We start from the raw sequence: 19,736 nt of genomic DNA on the forward strand, positions 1-19,736 counted from the left end.
CAGCATAAGCAAGTAACATGTGACTATTGGTGTAGATTGTGCCACTTCTTTTGACGTTTGCCTCTCGTATAACCTTTTCTAGCAGGATGTTGAAGAGGTCACACGAAAGGCTGTATCCTTGTCTGAAACCTCTTTTGGCACCAAACTCTTCGGAGAGGTTCTTTCCTATTTTAACTGAGGACCTCGTGTCAGTTAAATTCATTTTACCGGATGAGCTTTGCGGGGATACCAAATTCAGACATGGCTTGGAATACCTTTGAACGCAGCGGACTGTTGGGTCTTCTCCAGGATTTGCCGCAGGGTAAATATCTGTTCAATGCTGGACTTGCCAGGTCTAAAGCCGCATTGGTATGGTCCAATTATTTCGTTGACCATAGGCTTTAGTCGTTCACACAATATCCCTGACACGATCTTGTATGCAATAGGGAGTGGACTTATACCCCTATAGTTAGAGCATACAGTCTTATCTCCCTTCTTGTGGAAGGCGGCACAGGATAAAAAAAAACATTGTTTCAAAACATCCCATACGGGACAAGGGAGACTTCTCTAATATCAATGAGTGCACCCCGATTCATATTTAGCTCAATGATATGGGACCTACTGTTTATCGCCGAGTCCGAACGGCGTGTCTTAAGACACCATTTGTGGAGAAGTTTTTCAAGGCTGAAATACTCAGGAAATGTCGCCAAATTACTGAGGGGTATTTTGCCACCGTTGAAAAATGTTTGATGTTGCTTGGCAACAGGATACTCAGGTTCCAATCGTCGGGTACTCGTTCTTCCTGCCAGATGGTGCTAACTAGCTGATGAATACACCTTATCAGCGTGTCGCCTCCGGTTTTGAACAGCTCGGCTGGTAAGCCATCGGCCCCTGCTGCCTTATTATTCTTCAGCCGATTTATTGCTGTCTTTACCTCATCTCGGCTGGGCGGAATACATTCAATACCATCTTCTTGGATTGGGACTGTGGTATCTTCGTCGCCTTCGCTGCTATTGGATACCAACAGGTTTGAAAAATGTTCTTTCCATATCCTGAGTACACTATCTGTATCAGTTACCAAATTACCTTGCTGGTCTCTACAGGAGCATGTGCCTGTACCAAAGCCATCAGTTTGATGCTTGACTCTTTGGTAGAATTTTCGGACTTCATTCTGGCTCCTGTACATCTCGATTTTTTCACACTCCCGCTTTTCCATCTCTCTCTTTTTCCCTGGAAAATACGTTTCTCCTCTCTCCTTTTCTCCCTGTATCTCTCTCGTGCGCTACGCGTTGCTACGGATTGTAAAGTAGCCCTATATGCCGCATTTTTCTCTTCGGTGGCAGCACGACGCTCCTCATCATACCATGGATTCCTTGGTGGAGGCCTCTGGTATCCAAGTATGGATTTTGCGGCTGTTTGCATGGAGTCGGCAATGCTTTGCCATTGCGCTGATATGTTATCGGGATGAGAATTGCTTTGATTAAGCAATTGGGCTAGTTGAGTGGAATATGCTGTGGCTGTCTGTTGTGATTGCAGCTTACCGATGTCTAACTTTCGTATTGTGTCTGTTCGTACTTTGTTTGCTACGTTTAAGCAGTTGCGTACCTTTGCTGCAACAAGGTAGTGGTCCGAATCAATGTTTGCGCCTCGGAACGATCGTACATCCAACACGCTCGATGAATGTCTTCCATCTATTACAACATGATCAATTTGATTTCTTGTTTTCTGATCTGGACACAGCCAGGTGCCCTTATGAATATCGAGATGATTAAATCTGGTACTGCTAACTACCACGTTTTTTGCAGCTGCAAAGTCTATCAGCCTCATACCATTGTCAGATGTTTCACTGTGGAGACTGAATTTCCCGACTGTTGGACCAAAGATATTCTCCTTTCCAATTTTGGCATTAAAATCGCCTAGAATGATTTTAATGTCATGGGCAGGGCAAAGGTCATATGTTTCTTCTAAGCGCTCGTAAAGATATATTATCTTTGGTCTGTTCGTCCTTTTCTTCAGTGGGATCATGGGCGCAAATAAAGCTGATGTTGAAGAATTTAGCTTTTATTCGAATTGCAGCAAGTCTGTCATTTACTGGTGTGATGCTGGATATCAGATGTTTTAGTCTCCGACTAACTACGAATCCACAACCAAACTCATGCTTTACGTCATGGCAGCTATAATACAGTGCGTCACCTTTAGGTGTTGTTGTGACGCCTTTCCCAATCCATCGTATTTCCTGTATGGCAGTAATATCGGTCTTGTACTTTTCAAAAACGTCGCCCAATGCGAAGACTGCACCTTCTCTATAAAGAGTGCGAACATTCCAGGTGCAGACTCGCAGATCATGGTCATTAAAACGTTTGCGGGGTTCGTCAACTTTAGAGGAGTTTGTTTTTCTTTTCTTTCGTTTTTTCATAGTAGGCTGTTTTTTCTAGTTTTTAACGTTCTTATGGGTGAACGGGCAGCACATGTTAGCTCACTACCTTTAACGGGTGTTAAAGGCAGTTCCCCAGGTGACACCACGGGGAGGTCAGTGTCCACTTGGGATGAAAGGGGGACTAAGATAAATCCTGGGCTTTGCCATGTTAAAACCGGTCAGGACCGTTGCTTGGTATCTTCCATCCCCTACGTCACCCCTCATCCTTGATTCACTTTCAGTTTTTATATACAAAACACTTATCAGTTTCTTCTTAACCTGTACAGACGTATGTACATTTTTATAAGTCGACCTCTCACCTAAACACATTTGTTTATAAACGCGAATTGTAACGCGTCTCACCCACACCAGATAAAGTCATCAGTACTTTTCGCCTAGATAAATCACCTACACCAATATTATTATACAAACTAAATACCGTTGTGTTTTATTTTCTTCTCCTTATTTATCGGTTACACTCGGGTTTGTATCACTTGTTCATCTCCACAAACAACTACTAGTCTCTGCGGCTTTTCTAAGCTATCACCTAAACAATATCGAAAAAAAAAATAGTGAACAGACCAGTTGTCTATATATTTATAAAAAAATTCATGATAAATATTTTAAAATATATAGATACATATGTATATATTTATGTTTCTATAAACTAAATGTTCAGAATATCCCAACAAATAATTGACCTATTTTCTCTTTTATTTTTGTTTTTTTCCTCATAATTTTAGATGTTGCAAGTCATTCACACAGTTGAGGAATCATCTGACACTTTAGCATTTGCCACAGAACCTGTTATGGCAAGTTTGGCAAATATTTTGGCTTATCATGTAAGTATTCAAAAACACAACTATTTCTTTTATCAAATGTAAGAATGGTTTTGTTCTTGGCAAGCAACAACAATTTACATGATTGCAGAAATGTATGTCATCCAAATCAAAATCTTAAAAATGTTTCTTTTTTTTTTGTTTTTGAACAAGATTTGCATATTGGATGTTTACCCCAATCATATGATATTTATGATGTCATATTGTATATTACCGTGTTTTGTATGTAAATGAATGTGAAAATATTTTGATAAGGGTAATATGGTTTCAAAAGGACACAAAAATTCCATTAAAGAACAAATAAAAAAATTTTTGCGAGCACATCCGAGAATTTTTGTACATAGGTTAAGTAAAAAACTGGCTTCAAATCTGTTCGCGTTCACAAAATTGGATGCTGCATCCAAAAGTTATGGTGATTTTAATTCCGTTCCCAACAAAAATTCGGATCCGTTAGGTATTATGTAACCTATTACAAGTAATGTAAACAAAAAAACACTAGTTATGTTACTCCTCACTAAGTTATGAGACACTCACAAGGCTTATGTGTCCGACTACAAATCAGAGCGTTGTGTGTTCAACGCTTACCGCCGTCAGAGTGCTTTTTGTTAAACAAAACAAAGAACAGCTGGTGGTGCACATGCAAGCACATGTAAGCGTTTAAACAACCCTTAATGTTCGTACGTGTGGCCTGATATGTTCGTCTACAAATCAGAAGTTCGCAAGATCAAATCAGGCAGACAACGGAATAAAATATAATAAAACAAGTAAGAAAAGTCTATAGTCGGACGGAGCCGACCATGGGATACCCTATACCACTATCCCTGGACAATCGCTCTCCACGGAACTTCATTTCAATGATTGTGAAAATTTAATTATCAAATATCAGAGATGTAATGTGTAATACTTATTACCAAAACCAAAATGTTATCTAGCATGACAAAGACATTTTTGTAGCAGGAAGGAAAATTTAGTTCACACAAACTAAAATGTAATGAAACCCACTTATGTAGTACTACTACTTCCGTTGTTTAACCCTTACGTTATTGAAATTTTTACCAATTTCACACAAAAGTTTCAGTCCATTTAACCCGCTAAGTATTATCTGATTTTAACGTTGGTTTGTACGCTTCTTCTTCATCACAAACTCAAACTTTGTTTAAAATTTTGCGGGTTATTATTTTGACCTACAAAGCCGCTACAAAATTGGTTAAAATTTTGTTTTTGGTCCATTTCATCCCCTGAACATTTCACGATCATCACCAAAAACTACTCATTTCTATTCTGGCCCGAACCCAACCTCCTTAAAAAATTCGTTACAATCGGTCCATAATTGCGGCCTTAAGCTTGTTTACAATTTTTAATGGACGGACACACATCGCTAAATCGCTTTATCTCGTCGAGATATGAATTTTGGCATACCAAATAAGAGGTCTAGGACAAATATTTCGTGGTGTTACACAAACTTTTGGAGAGACAATATGTAGCATGGGATAAAAATGTGGTTCTCTACACGGAACCCATTATATATTAGGCAGTAGGCCCGTTATCTAGCAAACACTTTATTGCAATTTACATCAGAGGAAAGGTCAGTGGTTTTTCCCATATGTAGGCTACTTTGCAAAATATATATGTCCTCAAGGAATTAAAATATCGACCATAAATAAAATTTTATATTTTTCATACAAAAGTAATGGTCCATTTCACCCGCTAAAGAATATCAGATCATCATTCAAAATTGTAGGCATCTTTTTCGACCTATACTCTTACCCGGTGCAAAATTTCTTGACTATTGATGTATAATTGCGACTTCTAGCGAGTTTATTATTGCACTACAAGCAAATAACGGAATATATTAGGCTGTAACTCTGTTATCTGATCATGCACACCAACATAATTGGCATCAATTGAAAGGTCAAGCGTTCCACTTTCAAGTATATCTCACTTGTCCGGAATGTCACTTCCAGGAATTAAGATATAAGCTGTATATTAAAAATTTTCACAATTTTCACACAAAAGTTTTGGTCCATTTAACCCTCTAAATATTATCCGATCGCCATCTGAAATTGCAAGCTTCTCCTTTGTGATATACTCTTTTCATATTTAAAATTATGCGTTGATCGGACTATTATTGAGACCTACAGAGCCGCTAGAAAATTGGATAAATATTATGTTTTTGGTCCATTTCACCCGCTAAATATTTCACGATCATCACCAATAAGAATAGGGATCTATTCTGATCTGAACCCGACCTCCATACAAAATTTCGTGACGATGGGTCCATAATTGCGGCCTGGAGCGTGTTTACAATTTATAATGGACAGACGGACTGACGGACGGACACACATCTCAAAATCGCTTTATCTCGTCGAGATATGAAGATTGGTATACCACATTGGGGGTCTCCGACGAATATTTCGCGGTGTTACATGAATTTTTACCAAAACAAACTTATAATACCATTTTCCACATTGTGGTATAGGGTATAATAACTGGTTATGTTACTCCTCACTAAGTTGCTGTGGGGGCCGACTATATGATACTCTACACCACTGTGAATATGTAAAATGTATTTATTTATAACTTTATTTTATATTTAATATAAGATAAATTGAAAGAATAGAATTAGCAACTTAGGCCATCAGCAAAAATATGTACAATATACAGTTTGTCAAGTAAATGTTTTCGAAACAAGAAAACTAACATTTTTCTGTATTAATTTATGAAAAAATTACTGATAATTGTGATAAAAATGTCGGGTTTTTTGCAAAAATTAGTTGGACGACTTATTAAAGACAAGATAGGATGTATAAATAAAAAATTAACCCACATAGTCCAACAAAAAATAACGAAAACCAATAACTACATGTAATGCAAGTTGTCAAATAAATGTTTTCGAAATGTAATGGAGGTTCCAATATACCCCATATTTTCGGTAAATACTTGAAAATCAGGACAATTTATGAATTTTATTTTTACAGGGAGTAACTACTAACAAGTATCAACAATATTAGGCATCGAATATCCGTAATAGGAGGGTTACCATATGGACCAAGGGAGTACCAAGTCATATTGCATGTAAACAGGGTCTTGTAGGTTTTAAACCGGGAATATCTGGAAACTAAGACGTTTTATGAGTTTCTTTAGTTCACTAGTATGGATTGTCATCAACTAAAATAAATATTACCTTCAGAATAATTAAATCAGGAGGGTTGCCAGATGTACGAAAAAGGTACCAGGTTATATAAACAGTAAACGAGACCACCTGTGTCTCAAAACCGGGCACCGAAGTTTGTTGTTTCACTTAATATTAATTAAGAGATAATAACATTTCACGAAACTATCGGAAATATCACAGTAAGAGACTAATATTGCTTAGAAATGTATGGGGTACAGATTTCGACAATTTTCAGAATTGCCTACTACGACCTATTGGACTAATTTCGTGTACTCTGCAGTACTACTGTAGCATATTTTTTAAGGGAGAAATAATGCTGACGGCAAAATAATGCTTCAATGTTAACATGGAATCCAAAAAACTTAGAGAATTCCTCTGAACTGGCTCTAAACAGTTGACATCGGATGTCCATTATAAAATCAGTATAGACAGACAATATCTTGCATATGTATTTCTAAGCGATATTTGTATTTTTACGTCATATTTTGGTTTGTTTTAGAGAATTGTCTCATCCATTAATTCAATTTGAGTTAAATAAACAAATCTTAAGCCCTGGTTATGGATTCAGGTGGTCTCATTTACTGTTTATATAACCTGGTACCTTTTTCGTACATCTGGCAACCCTCCTGATTTAATTATTCTGAAGGTAATATTTGTTTTAGTTGATGGCAATCCATCCTAGTGAACTAAAGAAACTCATAAAACGTCTTAGTTTTCAGATATTCCCGGTTTAAAACCTACAGGACCCTGTTTACATGTAATATGACCTGGTACTCCCTTGGTCCATATGATAACCCTCCTAGTACGGATATTCGATGCCTAATATTGTTGACACTTTTTAGTAGTTACTCCCTGTTAAAAATAAAATTCATAAATTGTCCTGATTTTCAAGTATTTACCGAAAATATGGGGTATATTGGAACCTCCATTACATTTCGAAAACATTTATTTGACAACTTGCATTACATGTAGTTATTGGTTTTCGTTATTTTTTGTTGGACTATATGGGTTAATTTTTTATTTATACATCCTATCATGTCTTAAATAAGTCGTCCAACTAATTTTTGCAAAAAACCCGACATTTTTATCAAAATTATCAGTAATTTTTTCATAAATTAATACAGAAAAATGTTAGTTTTCTTGGTTCGAAAACAATTACTTGACAAACTGTATATGGTATAATATGATACACTTATTACTGGACCAAATTCCGTCACACATTCCAAATTTCATAAAAATTGGACACGTATAAAGTGTTTGGATATATAAAATCGACCGAAAATATAAATGGGAGCTATATCCAAATCTTAACCGATTATCGCCAAAAGCAATAGCGTTCTAAAAAAATTATATTCCCAATTTACCAGCTGAATCGGACAACAAATACGACCTGTCCGCTGCGAACGGCAGACGGACATGCATAAATCGACTCAGAAAGTAATTCTATGTATGTATATGCCTAGAAGGAACTATGGGTCTAACTCGTTTCCCTTTCCTATTTCTCGATTATCCTCTCGATTAATAGGCCTATGCCCAATAAAAGAATCAAACAATACTCCATGGACAACAGGATACTAGTTTATGATTTTTCCATATATTCACAGCATCTACCTAAAATTGATGCTGACATTCTGAAGCCTGAATTTCGGTTTTTTTTGCATTTTTTAATAATCGAGACGGGCAACAAGTTAATATTTAAAACCGGTAATAAAATTACAGAACTCGTAAATTTGCGTCGTTTAATGTGCACCTCACGAGTATGCTCCGTACAGCATCCTAGTATTTGGAGTCCAAAGGCCAAAATTTGATGCGTAAATTTTCTTAAAAAGAACTTACTTTTTGTAATTTTTTTTAAATTTTCTATTATTTGTAAAATTTACAAGTGCCATTCAATATCCTTTAATCCCCGCGTGAAATTAGTTTTCTTATCCGATGGATCTAATTAGCTCTTCCGCGTCCGAATCCATCCACTAAATCGGTGGACATAGATACCTTGAACATAAAAAAAATCTACAAAATATATTTTGACAAATCCGCGTACTAAACCACGATTTTCTTTAAAAAAGTTTGCATAATTGGAATCCCTTATACGCGATTGTAATATTTGTGAAAACGAGTGTCATAAATTACAGAAATACGCGAACAATCTGAGTGTTTTAACCAAAATAAAATCTGGAATCTCTTGTTTGGACGGGATTAGCAAATGAGCGTGATGAGCTGATGAGGGAGTGACAGGGCGAAGAGAAGAGTACTACGTCGCATCAGATCTCTTCCCGAACATGAACCACCACAGTTTACAATGGGTGAGGTTGCGAATGCCTTCAGGAAAGCTAAATCATCCTAGGCGTTGGGCCCTGATGGAATTTCCATTGTAATGCTGAAACAGCTGGATGAGCCGGGAGTGGAGTATCTCACTAAAGTTCTCAACCTGTCGGTAGCAATCCTCATTGTTCCAGTAAAAGTGAATCGTACAGGCCAATTTTGCTTTTGTCGCCTGTAGCAAAGACTCTTGAGGCCTTAGTTCTCCCCAGTGTCAGAAATATTTATGTAGTTGCCGATCATCAGCATGGATTCCGTAAGCAGCACAGCACGACAACAACGCTGCACAATGTCGCGAGTTCATATTAACTGTGGCCAAAAATAGAAGGAGTTGTTGTAGGTGCATCAATTTTGGTACACGTACCTATTATTGACTTACAATCTTCAAGACAAAAAATTGGGTTGGTCGGTCCACGTTTTGATATAGCCCCCATAGAACCGTACCTCCCGATTTTCGGTATTTTGAATGTTTTAGACACAATGACAAACCGAAAGTATTCAAATTTTGTGGTTAGTCTTCGGCAGAGGTATCAAACATTCCAACAGAGAATTGTTGGATTAGGTCCACGTTTTGATATAGCCCCCATACAACGGTACCTCCCGATTATCGGTATTTTGAAGATTTTAGCCTCATTATTACACCGAAATTGCTGAAATTTGGTATTTAGTCTTCGTAGGGGGCATTATAGCTTCACCTTGAAATTTGTCTGCGTAGGTCCACACCTTCATATAGCCCCCATAGGACGGTACCTCCCGATTTTTGGTATTTTAGAGGTTTTTGCCTGATTATCACACCGAAATGGCTGAAAATTGGTATTAAGTCTCCGTTGGGGGACTTATAACCTTCCACCAGAAAAATGTCGGTATAGGTCCTCGTATTCCTATAGCCCCCATAGAACCGTGCCTCCTCATTTTCGGTATTTTGAGTGTTGTGGCCTCAATATCCACCCGATATGACTGAAATTTGGTGTTTAGTCTTCATATTGTTTGTGAGCATATTGAATATATCAAACTCTTGTCTTTATATATGAGAAATTTCCTTTAAAATCTTTTTTTGACCGATTAGTGTTCAAAAAACGGTAAATTTTTTGAAAAAATCGAATTTTGATTTTCGCTGTTCACAATTTTTTTAAAAATTGATATTTTTAAAATGCTCTAGTTTTAAAGCAAGATTATTAGGTACTTAATAAGCCCACAAAAATATATGATGATCGGTTCATTCCTTTTCGCGCTTTAGGCAACACCGCAAAGCGATTTGTTAAAAAAGGGGTATCCTCTCAGTGAGATGGTCGCTGAAAAAGAGAAATGAAACATTCGTCTGCAAACCTCTGCAGCTGAGACCTTTATATATTTGAAGTACTCACTTTTTACTACTCATACAGCAAAAAATATCGATATACACTTTTATACAATTTTTTTCCCACTACACTCAATTTAAAATTTGCTTCAGAAAATTAATAAACTTAGTAATACATGTTTGGGTAAATGTAAACAGCATATGATTAATATTTACATGCAAACAAAAGTGTAGCCAAGTTTATTACATCCCAAGGGAACTTAGGAACCATTTTTGCAGCGACCGTTACGTTTAAAGTTTATATATTAACGCATAATATAATTTATTAATTTTAGAAAAAAAAAACTCAAAAATACGTATTAACTATTGTCGGATTTAAATACACATATAGCAAAAACTACTTCACGTATCAGTACCAAAATTCAGATTCCTCTTAATTAATATGTTTTCTATCACTCCCCATCAATAAATTTTTTCAACGAAGTATTTAGTTTTTACCATTTTGGCCACGGTCGTGACACTGTGCGCTGCAAGCCATCTTCATATATATTTGTCGACGACTCAACCAGGAATGGCCGTGTGATTGAACGGTGATGGTGGCGCTTGACATATCAAAAGCCTGTGATAAAGTCAGGCACTCCACGCTGTTTGAGGACATTGAGCAGACAACCCTACAGTCAAGTCTGAAACGTTAGATAATCAATTATATGTGTGTGGGCGCCAGCTGTACGTGGAATTCGGGAACAAGAAGTCCAAACCCCGTAGGGTGAAACAGGGAGTTCCCCAAGGTGAGGTGATATCTTCGGAAATGTTTAACCTCTACCTTTCCTGAATTCCGCCCCCTCCACCGTCAGGTACCTAACCTGATGCCATCTGTGAACTCCTATTTAGACGATCTTAACAACTTTTTCCACTCGAGGAATATGCAGATATCCGCCACTAATTCTACGGCCACTCCCCAAAATTCTAGGGGTCACATTCGACAGTACGTTTACGTCGTATGCGCTTGCAGCAGCTATCTGCGACAAACTGAAATGCATAAACAAGGTCCTCAAGTCCCTAGCCGGCAGCACTTGGGGTGCAGATAAAGAAACTTTGTTGACCACATATAACGCGATAGGTTGGTCTGGGGTAAGCTATGCGGCGCCAGTTTGGTCCCGGAATTTAGTTAATACGCATTGGAAAGAGATTCAAACTTGTCAGTATGCCGCCCTGAGAATACCAACAGGGTGTCTCCTCAAGTCTTCAGTAAAACCATCTACATGAGAAGGCATAGATTCTTCCAGTACAGCAACACAATGGGATGCTTCCTTTCAGTACTTGCTCAGACGTTACCGTCAGAGCCATCCCAATCACCATCTGCTGGCTAGGCCCGACACACCCATGCATATCAGAAATGATATTCATGCTCTAGAGAGGGAGATCCAACAAAGTAGAACTGGAGATAGATCCAGAGCCTGATTGAGCAGAAGAACAAACACGCAAACACACAATAATAAACACTGTTACAACAACAACAGAAACGGGTACAAGCAGAAATGGACTAAGGCTTTGAGTGTAAATGGAGTAAACGAGTGAAAGCGATCATAAGATGGTATGTTTTCTGTTACTTTGCTATTTTCATAGCAGCATTTCTTGCGGTAATTTCTCAGAATCAGCTTAATGTTACCTCACTGGAACCTGATATGAGAAAGGGATCCAGGTCTGGGATTAGAACCCTTCCCACTTTACTTCTTACTTACTTACTTAGCTGGCCCATTACAGAACATTTATTCCATAGACCGAACTAAGAAAAGATCTCCAATTCTCTATGTTTAGTGATTCGCTTTCTGGAATACCGCGCCTTATCATCTCTTCATCCACTTGTTTGCGCCATCTATTCTTTGGCCTGCCAATTCTGCGTGCACCGCCATGTGGCTAGAATTTATACGCCTTTTTAGCGGGTTCATCATCCCTCATTCTTGTTATATGGCCTAGCCAACGCAATCGCTGCATCCCGATACGTTTAACTATAATGATGTCGTTGTATAGCAGATACATCTCGTGGTTCATTCGACGTCGATATTCACCGTCAACGCACATCGGTCCGTAGATCTTTCGAAGAATTTTTCTCTGCTTGCGCTAGTACCCATGCTTCGGAACCATACATTAGCACGGGTAGTATCAGTATTTTGCAAAGCGTTATTTTTGTTTGACGAGTTGGGGCTTTGTTTTTAAAGAGCTTACTTAAGCCAAAGTAGCATCTGTTGGCCAATAAAATTCTTCTTTTTATTTCACAGCCGATGCCGTTTTTGTGTTTACGGCGGTGCCGAGGTATACGAAGTCTTCTCGCCGTTTACCGCCAGACCCGCTTTAGCAGATTCTCCTTCGAACTTCGTAAAGGTATCGGTTACTTCATTTATTGATCGTCCCATGATGTCTATATGATCAGCATAAGCAAGTAACATGTGGCTATTGGTGTAGATTGTGCCACTTCTTTTGACGTTTGCCTCTCGTATAACCTTTCCTAGCAGGATGTTGAAAAGATCACACGAAAGACTGTCTCCTTGCCTGAAACCTCTTTTGGTACAAAACTCTTCGGAGAGGTTCCTTCCTATTTTAACTGAAGATCTTATGTCAGTTAGAGTCATTTTCCTAAGCCGAATGAGCTTTGCGAGGACACCAAATTCAGACATGGCTTTGAATACCTTTGAACGTAGCGGGTTGTCGAAGGTTGCTTTATAATCGACAAAAAGGTGGTAGGTGTCGATCTGCATCTCTTAGGTCTGCTCCAGGTTGGTCAATTGTGGACTTGCCAGGTCTAAAGCCGCATTGGTATGGTCCAATTATTTCATTGACCATGGGCTTAAGTTGTTCGCACAATATCCCTGACACTATCTTGTAGGCGATAGGGAGAAGACTTTTGCCCCTATAGTTCGAGCATAAAGTCATATCTCCTTTCTTATGGACGGGACACAGGATGCTCAGGTTCCAATCGTCGGGTACGCGTTCTTCCTGCCAGATGGAGCTAACTAGCTGATGCATACGCTTTATCAGCGTGTCGCCTCCGGTTTTAAACAGCTCGGCTGGTAGGCCATCAGCTCCTGCTGCCTTATTATTCTTCAGCCGGTTTATTGCTGTTTTACCTCATTTTGGCCGGGTGGTATACATTTAATACCATCTACTGGGATTGGATGTGTGGTATCTTCGTCGTCTTGGCTGCTATTGGATACCAACAGATTTGAAAAATATTCTTTCCATATCCTGAGTATACTATCTGTATCAGTTACCACATTACCTTGCTGGTCCCTACAGGAGGATGTGCCTGTACCAAACTCTTTGGTAGAATTTTCGGACTTCATTCTGGCTCCTGTACATCTCGATTTTTTCACACTCCCGCTTTTCCATCTCTCTCTTTTTCCTGCGGAAAAGACGTTTCTCCTCTCTCCTTTTCACCCGATACCTCTCTCGTGCGCTATGCGTTGCTATTGATTGTAAAGTAGACCAATATGCCGCATTTTTCTCTTCGGTAGCAGCACTTCTACCTACTTTACTTCTACCTAAATATTAATTCCCACTTTCTAAAATATTAATTCCCATTCTCAGGCCCCGGCCGATATAAACATTTATGCACAAATCTGTGAAAATATTTTTCTGATTTGAAATTTTTGTTAATCGTACCACTCTATTATAAAATGGAGATATTTTGTAATGCTTCCTGTTTGTGAAAAAAGTAAAGAGTCCCTAGACTAAATATGACATTGGCATGTTTTACATTTTATTATTTTTTATTTCACTTTCACATTCTTTCCAGGCATTGTTGTTCTATCTCGTATCAGACAATGTGAATGGCTGCTCCAAAAAGAAAGCAAAAAAAAACAGACTAAGGAAACCCACAACAATAACCAAAGTAAACCTCATAAAAACCAACATGTTGACTATTCCAACATGTTGCTTTTGTTATTTGAAAAGTTTTTTGTTTCTTTTCGGTTGGTATTAGCAGCAGTACCAACAAGAACAACAAAAACAACAACAGCAGCTGTACAATATAAGTATTTCATTTTAATTGTAAAATAAACTAGGGTGCCATTCTTTTGACCCACTTTGTCTAGATAAATGGCACATATTCAACTAATTGTAAAAGTTTTTCAAAAATTTAGGGGAAAGTTTAAATTTCGGAGCAGATTCTTCTTTTCTTAAAATAAATGTTAAATATGCAAATTTTGGGAAAGTGTCATTTGTGATGCTTTAATTTAATACGATTAAGTGTTTACTAATTTTTCCTTCCTCTTTTTTCCTTTTTGTTTGCAGGAATCAAAAACATATGAAAATGTTATGCCACCAAATACTGGAAACAATCAAAATGCCCAACCTAACCCACCTGCAGTACCACAGAGGCCAGCACATGCCAAAGAATATACATTTCTGGATATTGAATTGAAGTGTGGATTTTTACAGGTGAGTGAGTGTGGCTACTCTCTCTAAAATGAAGGAGAAAATTTTGAAATTATTTTGTATATGGAAATATTGCAAAGTACAAGTGGCTATATTGGAGTTATTTTTAATTACATTAGCCAATTTTGCTTGCGGCAATGCATAGTATGGCTGGAAGAGAGGGTGTTGAGAGATGAATGATTTTCATTAACCTCATCACTCTCAACAGCAAACTGAAAATTTCCCCAAGTAAAAACGATAAATGTAATTTGGACAAATATTTTAAATTTATATTTGATTATACTTTTTTAATATTCTTTGCAATGTAGGCCTTGGAAAAGCCTAATAATAATGATGATTTTCTCTCCCTTCTTCTATTAGTTAGTTGAGGCGATAACATTCCTGCATTACTCGGGACATGTCATACATCGGAACATATGTCCGGCATCAATATTTATAACAAAAAGGGGTACCTGGAAATTAGGTGGCTTAGAATTTTTAGGTAAGTTTTATTATTTTCCAAAAAAAAATAAATAAATAAATTTATATAAGTAAATGTTTTTGAAATGTTCGTCATAATCCAACTTAGGTTTTTATTGAATCAAATTTGACCACGCCCACTTTTTTCAATTTTCAATTTTATAAAAAATACTTACTTACTTACTTAGCTGGACCATTACAGAACATGTGTTCCATAGGCCGAACTAAGAAAAGATCTCTATTTATCTCTATTTGTTGCTTCGCACTCTGAAATATCGCGCCTTTTCATATCATCAACCACTTGTTTGCGCAATCTATTCCTTGGCCTGCCAATTCTGAGTGCACCGCCAAGCGGTCCGTATTTATACGCCTTTTTAGCGAGTTCATCATCGCTCATTCTTATGATATGGCCTAGCCAACGCAATCGCTGCATCTCGATACGTTTAACAATATTGATGTCGTTGTATAACAGATACAGCCCGTGGTTCATGCGACGTCGATATTCACCGTCAACGCAGATTGGTCCGTAGATCTTTCGAAGAATTTTTCTCTCAAACACACCAAGCACTGCCATGTCTACTTGCGCAAGTACCCAGGCTTCGGAGCCATACATCAGCACGAGTAGTATCAGTGTTTTGTAGATCGTTATTTTTGTTTGACGAGAGGCGGCTACGTTTTTAAAGTGCTTACTTAAACCAAAGTAGCATCTGTTGGCCAATACAATTCTTCTTTTTATTTCACAACTGATGTCGTTTGTTGCGTTTACCGAGGTGCCGAGGTAGACGAAGACTTTTACTACCTCAATATTATAGGAAACAACTTCCACAGTCGGTCCGAGCTCAATGGACGCATTGCGCGTCGACACCATCAGCTTGGTCTTCTCGCCGTTTACCGCCAGACCCACTTTAGCAGATTCTTCCTTCGACCTTCATAAAGGTATCGGTTACTTCTTTTACTGATCGTCCCATGATGTCCATATCATCAGCATAAGCAAGTAACATGTGACTATTGGTGTAGATTGTGCCACTTCTTTTGAGGTTTGCCTTTCGTATAACCTTTTCCAGCAGGATGTTGAAGAGATCACACGAAAGGCTGTCTCCTTGTCTGAAACCTCTTTTGGTACCAAACTCTTCGGAGAGGTTCTTTCCTATTTTAAATGAGGACCTCGTGTCAGTTAAAGTCATTTTACAAAGCCGGATAAGCTTTGTGGGGATACCAAATTCAGACATGGCTTGGAATACCTTTGAACGCAGCGGGCTGTCAAAGGCTGCTTTATAATCGACAAAAAGGTGGTATGTGTCGATCTGCATCTCTTGGGTCTTCTCCAGGATTTGCCGCAGGGTAAATATCTGGTCAATGGTGGACTTGCCAGGTCTAAAGCCGCATTAGTATGGTCCAATTATCTCGTTGACCATAGGCTTTAGTCGTTCGCACAATATCCCTGACACGATCTTGTAGGCAATAGGGAGTAGACTTATGCCCCTATAGTTGGAGCATAAAATCTTATCTCCTTTCTTATGGACGAGACACAGGATGCTTAGGTTCCAATCGCCGTGTACGGGTTCTTCCTGCCAGATGGAGCTAACTAGCTGATGAATACACCTTATCAGCGTGTCGCCTCCGGGTTTGAACAGCTCGGCTGGTAAGCCATCAGCCCCTGCTGCCTTATTATTCTTCAGCCGATTTATTGCTGTTTTTACCTCATCTTGGCTGGGCGGTATACATTCAATACCATCTTCTGGGATTGGGACTGTGGTATCTTCGTCGTCTTTTGAAAGTTTTGCAAAATGTTCTTTCCATATCCTGAGTATACTATCTGTATCAGTTACCAAATTACCTTGCTGGTCTCTACAGGAGGATGTTCCTGTTCCAAGCCACCAGTTTGATGCTGGACTCTTTGGTAGAATTTTCTCACTTCATTCTGTCTCATATACATCTCGATTTTTTCACACTCCCGTTTTTTCATCTCTCTCTTTTTCCTGCGGAAAAGACGTTTCTCCTCTCTCATTTTCTCCCTGTATCACTCTCGTGCGCTACGCGTTGCTACGGATTGTAAAGTAACCCTATATGCCGGATTTTTCTCTTCGGTGGCAGCACGACACTCCTGATCATACCATGGACTCCTTGGTGGATGTCTCTGGTATCCAAGTATGGATTTTGCGGCTGTTTGCATGGAGTGGGCAATGCTTTGCCATTGCGCTGATATATTATCGGGATGAGGAGTGCTTTGATTAAGCAGTTGGGCCAGTTGAGGGGTATATGCTATGGCTATCTGTTGTGATTGCAGCTTACCGATGTCTAACTTTCGTGTTGTGACTGTTCGTACTTTGTTTGCTACGTTTAAGCTGGTACGTACCTTTGCTGCAACAAGGTAGTGGTCCGAGTCAATGTTTTGCGCATCGGAACGATCGTACATCCAACACCCTCGATGAATGTCTTCCATCTATCACAACATGATCAATTTGATTACTTGTTCTTTGTTCTGGCGACAGCCAGGTGCCCTTATGAATATCGAGATGCTTAAATCTGGTACTGCTAACTACCATGTTTCTTGCAGCTGCAAAGTCTATCAGCCTCATACCATTGTCAGATGTTTCACTGTGGAGACTGAATTTCCCGACTGTTGGGCCAAAGATATTCTCCTTTCAAATTTTGGCATTAAAATCGCCTAGTATAATTTTAATGTCATGGGCAGGGCAACGGTCATAAGTTTCTTCTAAGCGCTCGTAAAAAATATCTTTGGTCTGTTCGTCCTTGTCTTCAGTGGGGGCATGAGCGCAAATAAAGCTGATGTTGAAGAATTTTGCCTTTAATCGAATTGCAGCGAGTCTTTCATTCACTGGGGTGAAGCTGGAGACCAGATGTTTTAACCTCCGACCAACTACAAATCCGCAACCAAACTCATGCTTTGTATCATGGCAGCTATAATACAGTGCGTCACCTTTAGGTGTTGTTGTGACGCCTTTCCCATTCCATCGTATTTCCTGTATGGCAGTAATGTCGGCCTTGTACTTTTCAAGTACATCTGCCAATGCGAAGACTGCACCTTCTCTATAAAGCCATGTTAAAGCTGGTCAGGACCGTTCCTTGGTATTTTCCATCCCCTACGTCACCCATTAACTGCCTTAATTCAAATTAATTCGTGTATCATCCACATTTTTAATGCACAAAATCAAACTGAATTTAAAGGGCATTAAGGTATTTCAATATGGCAATACCGTAGCTCATATTCATATGAGGGAGAGAACATATTCATGCTCTGAGACACGAGGAAAACAAAAAATACAGTGTAAACAACAACAAAACAGCAACTTCGCAATTTGTTTTGTAAATACAGAAACTGTCGTCTGTCAGGCTAAAATTAAATGGACATTTTAATGCAAATTAACGCTGGCGTTTTAGATTTAGGAAATCCGCTGGATTTTAATTGTGGCTTCCATTGCGTATACGTCAAATGAAGCTAGGCAAATAAATCCAAAGGATTTTATATGACGTATACGTTATGTAATTGATATATGTATAAAACCAACCATTTTGATTTCAAATACAGGCAATGGATATCGATACTATCGATATTTTTATTAGAAATATCGAAACTATCGAATGTTTCGAATATCAATAGGTTACCAGCTCTACAATTGTGGTTGTGTCTCCGACCAGGGGCGATTATCCATCCTAATCAGGATCATTAGGGAAAGTAAAGATTACAGATAAAATCGGTTGATGAATCTAAAATCATCTACGAATAACTCAGTCTGACAATAGAAATAAAGTAGAAAATACCTATTTTTGAAATGTAAAGTCTAAAAAGCATAAAAAGTTTATATTAAAAAACCTCGGGCCAGTCCGGGTTTGCTAGTTAAATAAATTAATTAAATATAAAACAAACATAAATAAATTATGTTTTATATAAAACATAAATTATAACTACATAAACATTTTTCATATCCCTTTTACAGAAAGAATGAATGAGACTGATATCAATGACTTTATAACATGTCAACCATGGACAACTCGCATATCAAAAATGGCACAGCCAAATTTGGATTTTATGCGTAAGTATCAGCAGAACAGATTCCGCCTGTTAATGCTCATATTGCAAACTTGATGATGACACCATGTCATCTGACACAGAAAACTTTTTTTATCCACAAATGTCGAAATGTCAAAACGTGGCGAAAGAAGAAGTTTAACATTGTTTATTTTTTCTCTTTATCTTTATCTCTCTCTTTTGTATTTTCTTTCTTGATATTCTTTGGGCGTATGAACAGCACCTGAAACGCAATTACATTCGAAATGTAGTCTTCTCAGTGACATGTTTTCTTTAGGTTTAGTAATCTGTGCTGTCTTTAATAGAGGACGGCCCATAATGCAGTCGGGTAATGTACCCGCCAACTATGTCAAGCAATTGGAAGCGGTAAGTAGATCTTATGCAGGGCAACAACATAATTTGTTAAATACATTCTCCTTATTATACACTCTATTAAGTTGTGTTGTTATAGTTGCGGAGACATCATTTAAATAGCATCATTTAACTGTAAGAAAGACAGTAGATTGGATAAGATGGGTTCTAAAGAATTGTGGGGCAATAAGTGTGGAGTTGGATTATAGAATTGCTAGTAATAATAATATGGTGATTTTAAGCATATATGAACCTATAAAATACACGCACAACGGTTCTCAAACTAGTAGGTACAACAAGTAAGAAAACCTACTGTCGGTACATCTTAGATATTAGATTAATTGGCGTACAGAAATAAGGCCCTATGAAATAACACCCCAAATTGAAATGAAAATAGGCCCCAAACAGGTATATGG

General features: G+C 38.2%; 1 protein-coding gene across 3 annotated transcripts in view; it reads left to right on the plus strand.

Annotated features, from left to right (window-relative positions):
* bma (SCY1-like protein bma) overlaps positions 1-19,736 on the plus strand; it is a 406,156-nt gene that overhangs the window by 177,064 nt on the left and 209,356 nt on the right. For all 3 annotated transcript variants that reach the window (XM_073979932.1, XM_073979933.1, XM_073979934.1), the window contains 5 exons: positions 3,139-3,237; positions 14,316-14,462; positions 14,820-14,940; positions 18,878-18,973; positions 19,190-19,335. In XM_073979932.1, the coding sequence (XP_073836033.1) occupies positions 3,139-3,237; positions 14,316-14,462; positions 14,820-14,940; positions 18,878-18,973; positions 19,190-19,335 (609 nt within the window). The remainder of the gene's footprint in view (positions 1-3,138; positions 3,238-14,315; positions 14,463-14,819; positions 14,941-18,877; positions 18,974-19,189; positions 19,336-19,736) is intronic.

Source organism: Musca autumnalis, unplaced genomic scaffold, assembly GCF_047663935.1.
Source record: "Musca autumnalis isolate F117 unplaced genomic scaffold, ASM4766393v1 scaffold_4, whole genome shotgun sequence".
NCBI lineage: Eukaryota > Metazoa > Arthropoda > Insecta > Diptera > Muscidae > Musca > Musca autumnalis.